Source organism: Paramisgurnus dabryanus, chromosome 5, assembly GCF_030506205.2.
Source record: "Paramisgurnus dabryanus chromosome 5, PD_genome_1.1, whole genome shotgun sequence".
NCBI lineage: Eukaryota > Metazoa > Chordata > Actinopteri > Cypriniformes > Cobitidae > Paramisgurnus > Paramisgurnus dabryanus.
The window spans coordinates 42,959,140-42,969,998 of NC_133341.1; the positions used below are offsets into that span (position 1 = coordinate 42,959,140).

Consider the following 10,859-nt stretch of genomic DNA (forward strand, 5'->3'; position numbering starts at 1 on the left):
TAGATTCTGCCAACAAACCAGTAGGCTATTTCTGAATGACCTGAGGGCGGTATTAAGCATATTTTAAGTAAAAGTATGTGATGAACTAAATAATAAGTGCTGAGAGCATTCGGTTAAATATCTTTATCTCATATTTGACCGATGTGACGTTTAGAGGCTTCTGAATCTGAGCTTCTCGTTGACGCCCTTCACAAATGCCCTTGTTAGTCAGCATTTATTACTTTTATATTAACAATAACATCATTTCCTGTGGCAACATCTGTGAATATGAGCTGTTATAAAATGTACGACAGAGGAGACTTAAATGGTTGCAGTTTCCTCTCAGTCACATGATGTTATAATGTAACAATTCTGGCCCATAACAAAAAAATATAATTCCTTTTTTTAATTAATAATTTTTTGTTTAATAAAATGTATTAAACAAAAAATAATTAATTAAAAATGAATGAATTAATAACCTCACATTATAAGGGGATTTCATTTAGTCTCTGGATGGAGAAAAAATACATCTAAAATCGTTCCTTTCTGCTTAGGATTTAACATTAAATCCCAAAGTAGTAAGCTGGACCATTCTCTCATGACTGCAAACATTGTGTGTAATATTTAAGTGGTCGACACTCATACTTTGTAATATACAGGTCTTCTATGTTATATAAATGTAGTTTATATGTAAATTTCATCGTACCTTTTAGACGTCAGCAAATCTCAGAATCAAATGCAGGAGAAACAACCACTACAACCAATGCCTTATAGACTCCATTTAAAGACCTCAGTTTGAAAGTTATTTTTTAGTCTTCAGTTATCATATTCTCGAAAGGTAGATCTTTTGTTTCATCAAGGCCGAGGTCAGTGATCTTTGGCTTAAAATGGTTGGTGGTTTAAGGATTTACTTAAGACTGATCCCAACCCAGCGCAAAAGTGACGCTACAGAAGATCTACTGCAACATGACTACTTTGCATCCAGCATGTGCAGCAGCAGCATTGACCTTTGGTTAATTAGGCAGCCACACCCAAACCCTTACCCCCTTAAGGAAAGAATGCCATTTTCATTGCATAATATGTGTATATTTTGTATTTCTGTATTGTGAATTCATTGCAAAGTAAATATTTATTGTGTTTGGTTCAATTGGCTGCTCATGCAAACCAATTTCCCCAGAGGGGATTATGAAGTACTTATCTGTCGGTCTATCTATCTTTAAGCTTAATGAAGGTGATTAAAATATTTTCTTTATTAAAACCAACATACTAATAAAATGTATACCTTGAATGCACTATAAGTGACTTTAGATAAAATCAATACTCATCGCAATACATTTTTAACACACATTTATTAAAAAAAAAAAAAAAGTAAAATTACAACTGTCCTTGTGTCTATCAATAGATATTTTTCTTGCGCAGCTGCTTCATTTGGAAACACTGTTGCACAGGACAGAAATGGCAATAGCAACAGATCAATAGTCCGTTCCTTTTCTAAATCCATTTCCGCTGTCAGAAGCGTTATGACTCTTAGGGATTTTGAGTCAGATGATTTCTTTTCAGACAAACTGTAAGTCCCCCTCTTGCTCAGTAAATTGAGCTCCTGTTCTTTTGTACAGCATAAGAGAAACAAGTTGGGAAAAATATATTTTTTCCTTGTTCTCAGGGATGTCTGTTAAGTGGCAGGCACGAAAGCACCGGGTCTATCCTCCAAGTCGCTGACCCTCTCCCCAGCCAAAACCTCCGGGACGCTCCTCAGGTAAAGGGTTGTAGTTGGCATCTTCCTCTGGTGTATCAAAGATCATTTTACTAAGAGGATAGAAAAAAAGATCAGATTTACTTATAAACAAAACATTTTACATTTTATTTTTCATGTGGACCAACACAGAAGGAAATAATCTAAAGGAAATTTACTAAATTCTTTTATACAACAAAAGTGTCCAAGGGTTGTTTGATGTGATGTGGTACTCTCATTTGTTCTTCCATAGTAAAAATAAAATATATTACAGCCTTTAAAGTGACCAATTAAGTATAAAGAATAATATTTTTATTCAGTAATTAGATTTTTTGAGCAATATAAAAAACGATATCCTGCTAAATAAAAGCTATGACTCACAGAAAGGAAGGAGTCCTTAGCCATCTGCCACCACCTGGTTGGTTGGGAAACACATCCTCCAGAAAGAAATAAACATGTCCCACTGCAATGCCTTGCATTATTAAAAGAAAAAAATACATTAGCTTACTAAACTCATCTCTAAAAACAAATTTATTGAAATAAAAAAATCTGATTTCTATTTAAAGAAACCAGCCAAGCGCCAAATGTTGTTATGTTCCCGAGATGCGCATCAATGCAGGTGTTTGCATAAACAAAATAATAAATACCTAAAAGATCCACAATGATGGAGTTGCCCAGCAGCAGGGAGAATCCCATGAGCACCCAGGGAAGGAAGGGCGCCTGGAAATTCAAAAGGCCAAAGAAATTCATGCGTACGTTCGGATTTCTTCTGCTCCATATGTACACCAGCATAATGGTGAACGCTTGGCCCAAGAACACAAGATTTACAAATGTGCCAAATATCTGCACACCTATTAAGAAATATATAATCGTATTTGGGCATACATGTAGGTGAACAAAAGATTTTTAAAGAAACATTTACATTTAAATTTTGATTTTTTTTATTATATATAAATTAAAAAATGTAAATAAATAAAAAAAATATTACATTTATACATGCATTTGTGCATTTATATATACATAATAATAACACACAATACACACACAAATATATTATGCAAACACAATCTTTTATTTTGTATGCGATTAATCGCAATTAATCTTTTGACAGCCCTAGTTAAAATATAATGCTTGGTTGGTTTATAATTTTGGCTACGTGTTTGGGCCTTTATGCATATAAACAAAAGGTTTTTTATTAAGATGACTTGAAATAAAGGAAACCCACTCTCTGTATAACATCATCTGTTGTGCTACTGCTAGAAAGGAGGGTTCTCTGAAAGTTTGTTTTTGCATAATAAATGTGTGTGCGCACTGTGTGTAATTATTTTGTATATATAAATACACACACATGCAGGTATGTATTAAAGAAAATTTACATGTATATTTTAATAGAGTTTTTAATCTTTTGACAGCCATAGTTAAAATATAAGACTTGGCTGGTTTATCATTTTGGTTACCACTTTTCTGACGACTTTTTTATTATTCCAAATATGCAATAATAAACGAACGAATATAATTATTTTTAAAGATTTTTTTTCAGGAATTAGTGATTTAATTTTGATGAAAAAATATATATATATATTTTTTTACAAAAATAGGCTTCATTTTAATATTCAAAATATAGCACATTTAAAAGGTGACCATTTTATTTATTTATTTGAAAGGTGGATAAATAGAAAAAAATTGCAAATATAATGCCCACTAGTAAGTATTGGGACAAAAGGGGAAAACTGCTTTGTTTGCTGTGGAGTCAAGAAATGTCTAAACCTTAAAGGGGACATTTCACAAACTTTTTTAAGATGTAAAATAAATATTTGGTGCCCTCAGACTACGTATGTGAAGTTTTAGCTCAAAATACCATATGGATAATGGATTATAATAATTTTAAAATGTGCGTTTTGGGTATGTCCTTTAAAATGCAAAAAACTAAACGGCAGTGCTTTGTTTGGATAGTGCAAATTAAGGGGTGGTATTATCCCCTTCTGACATCACAATGGGAGCCACATTTCAATGACCTATTGGTTTACTAAAACTAAGTTACCAGGTTGATCTTTTTCACATTTTCTAGGTTGATACAAGCACTGGGGATCCAATTATAGCACTTAAACATGAAAAAAGTCAGATTTTCTTCATATGTCCTCTTTAAAAGATGCATAAAGTCCAGCATTGAGACAGTAGGAGACATACATTTTGTCTTTACTTTCCCAATACTTATAGAGGGCACTGTAAGAGGACATATTCTTGGCTGGTTTTGTGATATTCTTTCAGTGTGTAAATATGCCTGCATAAAAACATTGGAGAGTCCCACACCAGCAATTCAACACAAAGTTAAAGGATACAGTCATGAGAAGGCCACCGAAGAGAAACATAAAGACAAAGTCAGCGGTTCTGCCTCTGAAGGAGCCCTCCTCCAACATCCGACAGTACCGGTACCTGTGGCGCTCAGATTAAGGAACATAACCTTCATAAACAAAAACTTCGGTCCTCATGCATACACGGATTGGATACATTTATTAACTGGCTACAAATGAATAATATTATAATAAGGAAGGATACAAAAATATCATGTTGAATAAGAAGTTGAACCCAACCGGACCGAAAAACAGGAAGTTGGTTATTAACCGCCATACCTGTCCATGAGAAAATATTTGGAATTACTTTAAGAAAAAAAACAAGATATTGTTTATTATATTACACAATGAGTAGGACTAAAATCAAACCAACACTTACCTGATAATTCTTTAATATTAAGTCTGGGTTGAAATAAAGCTGAAAAGGTGTGATGAGTTCTAGTTGCTGTAAACAAAAAGTTAACATTACCATCAGGTAAGATGACATATTGAACATGTTATAGATAAACAGGTTATTTAAAACAATTACTGAACCTAAAAAGTTACTGATAGCATCACTTTGAGGTTTAACTATCAGTGCATGACAGTTCAGTGGACGTAACGCAGGAAGCAACAAGCACACTAGACTGTCAAACTAGAAGCCAAACTATTTGACGCTTAAACACAAATATCTATCTCTTCAAACAGAAATAATTAAATTAAGCTTTCTGTGTTCATATGTACTGCTAACGCCAGGGGATGCCAGCCCTGTTTTAACGGTACGTGGACGTAACCTCGAAACAAGCAGCGTTTAAGACTCATTTAAGAATGAAAGAATCATGTATTTACTCACCACGGCGGCTGTTGTGAGTACGCAAGCGGTGGTATAAGCTCTGGTAACGATAGGAATCTGAAAATATTCCTGTCGGATTGTCTGGTAAGCCATTTTTGAAGCGACAGCGGCGCTTCCGGCACCTTCCTGACACGTCATTGACTCTCCGAGCGAATGAGGGCGGTCATTTCAGCACTCGACGTTTCTCATTCGCCAGGACTTGAAAATCTTCTGTCTCTGATTGGTTATTTGAGGTGTCAATCATTACAATTTCCCAGGCAATGAACGTATGGCATTTTTCTATTGGTCGGCGAAAGTTGTCATCAGACGTGTGCAAATTTTGGAGTTTATTTTAAAAGCCGATCAAACGAATTGTGAAACAAAAACGTAGTATTTTTACAAAATGCAGAAATCATCGATTTTACTCGATGCTGGTTTAAATGTCAAAAGGGTTAAACTATTAATATTTATACGCATTTTTCCTGTAGGCTCCTGATTACTAGGGGGCGCTGTTGTGTACGTGTACGTGCGTGTATTGACACACGAAGAGGATTGAAATGCGCGCGGGCTACCGAGATGACAGAAAGTGGAGGTAAACAATATATTCAGCTTTTTTGGCCTTTTATATTAATTACAACCCACTTCTAGACAATATTGACATTAAATATACAGTCTTAAACACTTATGTCTTATGTTTTGTCATTTAATGTTTAACTAAACGTTTTAGCGTAACATTACCCGGTTTTCAGTAACTTGTTGACTTTTCAGTTTAATTCAACTAACGTTATTGCTGTAGCGATTTTTTTTTAAAACTCTTTTGCATTGTTGTAAAGCACCTCAACATAAAATACGTTGCAGAACAAACCATAAAAACGTATGAATAAAAAAAATCCAGCTTAAGTTTGTTTGTATAACGCTTCATATATTTATTTAAATATTTATATTCAAATATTTAATATGTAGGCCTATATCATATATGATAGAAAATGTAAGTCTTAGTATTACTGCTAATTTTATTGTCATTATAAATAGATTATAATCTAATGGAATAAAAAGAAAAGAAAAAGTAGCAATTAAAGATTATAGAAAGGTTATAATATATCTAATGCATCCTATTTCATAGGAAATACATTAAAGCTTGTACATAATACAAGCTGTAAAAATAATAGTAGGGATGTAGCCAGACCAATATATTTATAGTACTGTATTTGTGTCTCTTAATATATTTTCACATGGTGAATACTAAACTTGTAACGTTACCTCATTTGTTTCTAGTTTCACAGGGATCTGAATCCCTTCAGCTTTACGAAGCGCAGTTCTTCGGCTTCACTCCTGAGACCTGCACTTTACGAATCTACAATGCTTTTCGGGACTCCCTCAACCACATACTGGTCGCTGTTGAGTCCGTGTTCGTTAAAAGGTTGAGTCCAGGACAGGAGCCTTCGGCAGAGCTCCGACTGACGGCTCGAGAGAGCACCCAGAAGCTGCGCCGGTTCCTCCAGGAGCGCTTTGAAGTCATGTTTCAGCGCATGAAAGGGATGCTGATGGACCGCGTTCTCAACATTCCTCCCAATGTCCTACTTCCCGATGACCAGCTTCACCAGAAATATCCTGAAGGCAAAGAAGACCTCATGAAGCTGCAGGGCTCCATCGCAAAACTGCAGCAGGCTTATGAAGCAGACGTTTGCGCCAAGCAAGCGCTTCTCGCTGAGCTTGAGGAGCAGAAGGAGACGCAAAAACAACTGGATGAGGTCCTGAGATGGATAGAGGAGCTGCGTGTCTCGTGGAGACGGGAGGGCATGGGAAATGTCCAAGACAGCATCCGGTACATGATGGAGACTGTGGGCCAACTCCAGGATGTTATGGGAAAGATAAGCAAGCAGAGTAAGGAACTGGATAAAGTTTGATGGTTTACACAATGCTTGATGCTTTCAAGGAACAATCATACACATAAGTTTCTGGTTAGAAGTAAGATGTATTGACATGATCTATCCACCAGGGGGAGGTGGTGTGCAAGTGAATTATGCGAAGACTAGCACAATTGCATTATCATACAGATGGCGTTGTCAGTCCAGGTTCAAAGCAATACATTTGTAATCAGGGGATTTTCCTTTGTTGTTTAATATGAGGTCCATCTCTCCCATTTTCAGTCACTGGGTTTTCCCATTTACGATTTGATTCCTTTGATGTTCAATACAGTCAGGTCTGCATTAGATTATACCAAATTTAACAGGCCCAAACTTATGTCTTTTCAGCCTGACTGTCTTTACACCTAAACATCAAGTTTTGGAAAAGTCTTGATGAGTTTAGAGGATAAAAGTGTCAAGTTCACATTGAAATGTACAGTGCCCAATCGCTCCCCTGAAGTGGAGGGTCTAAAATTTTTGTCTTTTAAATACGCTATTTAAAGATTTTAAGAGTCAGCTCAAAAGTAGAAATTTAAGGATTTTAGATCTTGTTTTGACCATAACTGTAAATAACAATAAAACGATTTTGTGTTTTTATTATGAAGCTGTTTTGTGCATGAACAAAATCATCAATACGTGCTGTAAGAGATTAGTATAAAAGGAGACTCGGGTGAAAAAAAGGACACTTCTTTAAAGTACTTGATATACTAAAAACTCTTTTTTTAGTCCTTCTTAATATGTTCTTAAGATATCTAAGTGTACTTATTTGTGCTATTTTGAGTCTAAAATATGCTTTTAACATACTACCTCTGTATTAAAAAAAATATTTTGTTAACACTTTTATTAAACTTGAACCCAACTTTCATACAAAGATAGGTTCAATGCTACAAGTAGTACGTAAATACATTTTTAGCAGATTTTAGTTTATATTCGTGGTGTTTTAAAATAGCACAGAGAAGTACACTTATATATCTTAAGAACTACTAAAGAAGGGGACATTTCACTGACTTTTTTTAAGATGTAAAATAAATATTTGGTGTCTCCAGAGTACCTATGTGAAGTTTTAGCTTAAAATATCATATAGATAATTTATTATAACATGTTAAAATTGCCACTTTGTAGGTGTAATCAGAAATGTGACGTTTTTGGGGTGTGTCCTTTAAAATGCAAATGAGTTGATCTCTGCACTAAATGGCAGTGTTGTGTTGGATAGTGGAGATTAAGGGGCGGTATTATCCCCTTCTGACATCACAAGCGGAGCCAAATTTCAATTACCTATTTTTTCACATGCTTGCAGAGAATGGTTTACCAAAACTAAGTTACTGGGTTGATCTTTTTCACATTTTCTAGGTTGATAGAAGCACTGGGGACCCAATTATAGCACTTAAACATGGAAAACGTCAGATTTTTATGATATGTCCCCTTTAAGTGCAAATCTAGTGTGTGAAAATAGGGAAGTCAACCAATTTATATATTTCTTTTATTACAAAAATCCCAGTAAAACATCCTTGAAACAATTTCCATAAGGAATAATATGACTTTTTATAGAGTATAATTAAAGGGATAGTTCACCTCAAAAAGATAATTTCATCATTAATCACTTTTTATGATAAAATTATAATTTGAAGATACACCAATGAAGATATTTTGAGGAATGTTTGTAAAGAAACCGTTCATGAGCTCCATTCACTTCCATAGTATTATTTTTCCTACTATGAAAGTGAATGGGGCTTATGATTGGTTTGTTTTGTTTAAAAACATTTCTTAAAATATCTTCTTGTGTGTTCAGCAGAACAAAGAACTTTATACAGGTTTGTAACAACACGAGAGTAAGTAAATGATGACCGAATTTTCATTTTTGGGTGCACTATCCTTTTAAGATACACATTATAAGCAAAAACGGCATGGCTGTTATTTAACTATAGGAACAAGGCCATGCCACTCCTCACTTAATTTCAATAAATGCAAGATTATGTTTATTATTATTATTTTTTTACATTTAAAGGAGACATATCATAAAAATCTGACTTTTTCCAAGTTATAATTTGGTCCACAGTGCTACTATCAAACTAGAAAATTTGAACAAGATCAACCCAGTAACTTAGTTTTGGTAAACCATTCTTTGCAAGCATGTGAAAAAATAAGTCATTAAAATTTGGCTCCCCTTGTGATGTCAGAAGGGGATCTTATTATAATAATACTGCCCCTTATTCTGCACTATTCATCCACCACGGCACTGCTCATTTGCATTTTAAAGGACACACCCAAAACAAACAAATTTTTGCTCAACCCTACAAAGTGGCGATTTTAACATGCTATAATAAATTAACTATATGGTCTTTTGACTTCACATAGGTAATTTGGGGACACCAAAGCTTTATTATTCATCTTATAAAAGTCTTGTGAAATGTCCCCTTTAAATGTGTTGACGTTTATGCTTCAAGCAAAAAAAAAAAACCTCAATAAAACTGCATTTACTGTCTGGAAACAAAAATAAAAGTCAAATCTTGAAATGATCAATAATAAAATATATAACAGTAAGGTTATGGTTTACTGAATGTGAATTTTTTTTTTTGTAAATATCCTTTATATCATTTTTTTTCCCTGTCCAAGCTTGAAATCCCCAAGGATTGTGCTATTCATATGTAAAAATGAATCATAGCTTGGACAGTGCAGAATTCTGATTTGCTTGAGGGCATGCATTAAAACAAGGTCTGAAAGACGTGCATGAGACAGTGAAAGATTGGCTGGCGTGAATTATGACATGGAACGGAGGCGAGAGAGGCACTCCGACCTGTCCGGCTCCACGTCTGCTTCTTTCATCACTCATTAAAGGCGTATATTGAGAGCAGCTGGGGCGACACGTCAGGCTGGACGGTGGCGTCACAATCCAGACAGACGGCCCTCAATCCCCCCACACTGCCATGTCAGATTACTGGGGTCTACCAATAAGGACCTCTTATCTCCACACAGACACAGCACTAACAAGCTGGAGTCAAAAAGCCCGGCCTGAGCCTCGAGATACCGAGGTGATGAGTTATTAGAGAACATCAGAGTGGAACCAAGCTGAATTTAATAAGGTTAAAGCTGCGATCTGTTGATTAAGACCGATTGACTACATTTGCACACACCGAAACCCATAAATGTCACTGTCAAACAACACAAAAGATTGAAAGATTGAGTTTTAGTATGTGTGCAGCAGGTCAACAAAGAGGCTTTATGTTACTACTTGACATTTGACTCGGTTCACATTCAGAGAATCTTATAAGGAAAGTTAGTTTTTTTTAAAGTAAATATCAAAGGTTATTTCATCTCTTGACCCTAACGACATAAGAAAGTACTGCAGTGAAGAATAAATAAAATATGCACTTCTGCCTTGAGAACGCCCGACCATGAGCATGAAAGACTCCACCAGAGGCAAACAAGCTTGAGCGTATGAAGTTCAAAGCTATTTTTTATTCTCTCGTGGTACAAATGGGGAAAGAGAAAACGACCGAATCCGTTTCGTTTCGCTCTCAAATAATTATATGAAACTTTTGCTTCCCTCTCGGTTCATGAATACCAGATAATTGCGCGAGGATTCGTGAGGCGTAGGTTCTGCCGCATTAAAACTTTAGTATGTTTTAAGGTAAAATCAGACTGGGCGAGACATCATTATAGCCGAGCGGCTTATGCAAGGAATCAATAGAGAAAGGCCTGCTTGCAACAGCAACTTTACTTCATGCTGTCAGAATAAATCAATTCTGCATATAGATTATATATGTGTTTAAATCCAGGTCAGGGTTAAACACTTATGCCATTTTTAATCCGTACAAGTACTATCAGAAAGAAGGGCCAAAACATGTGTCAATGGGGCTGTTCCCCTACACCTCATATTAGTACCTATATTCGAGTTTATTAGTACCTCAAAGATACATTTTGGTACCAAAAGTATGCATATCTTATGGTACATATTATGACCTTTTTAAAGGGTACTGCATAGTGACAGTGGGGTACATATAGTGTTTTGGACATTTTTTCTGACCAATAATGCATGGATATCTTTGATATTCCCAAATAAGTCGATGAAAAGAGGCTAT

At 35.3% G+C, this 10,859-nt stretch overlaps 2 protein-coding genes across 2 annotated transcripts; one reads left to right on the top strand and one right to left on the bottom strand.

Annotated features, from left to right (window-relative positions):
• Positions 1-1,309: 1,309 nt before the first annotated feature.
• Positions 1,310-5,029, bottom strand: derl2 (derlin 2). Its single transcript, XM_065284248.1, has 7 exons — positions 4,895-5,029; positions 4,442-4,507; positions 4,268-4,341; positions 4,051-4,144; positions 2,359-2,554; positions 2,093-2,183; positions 1,310-1,785 (listed from the first exon to the last, which is right to left on the bottom strand). Exons 1-7 carry the CDS (start codon positions 4,985-4,987, stop codon positions 1,680-1,682), a joined length of 720 nt encoding a protein of 239 aa, XP_065140320.1. The 5' UTR covers positions 4,988-5,029; the 3' UTR covers positions 1,310-1,679.
• Positions 5,030-5,388: 359 nt separating this feature from the next.
• Positions 5,389-7,377, top strand: mis12 (MIS12 kinetochore complex component). The gene is made up of 2 exons (XM_065284660.1): positions 5,389-5,465; positions 6,149-7,377. Exons 1-2 carry the CDS (start codon positions 5,450-5,452, stop codon positions 6,778-6,780), a joined length of 648 nt encoding a protein of 215 aa, XP_065140732.1. The 5' UTR covers positions 5,389-5,449; the 3' UTR covers positions 6,781-7,377.
• The last annotated feature ends 3,482 nt before the right edge of the window (positions 7,378-10,859 follow it).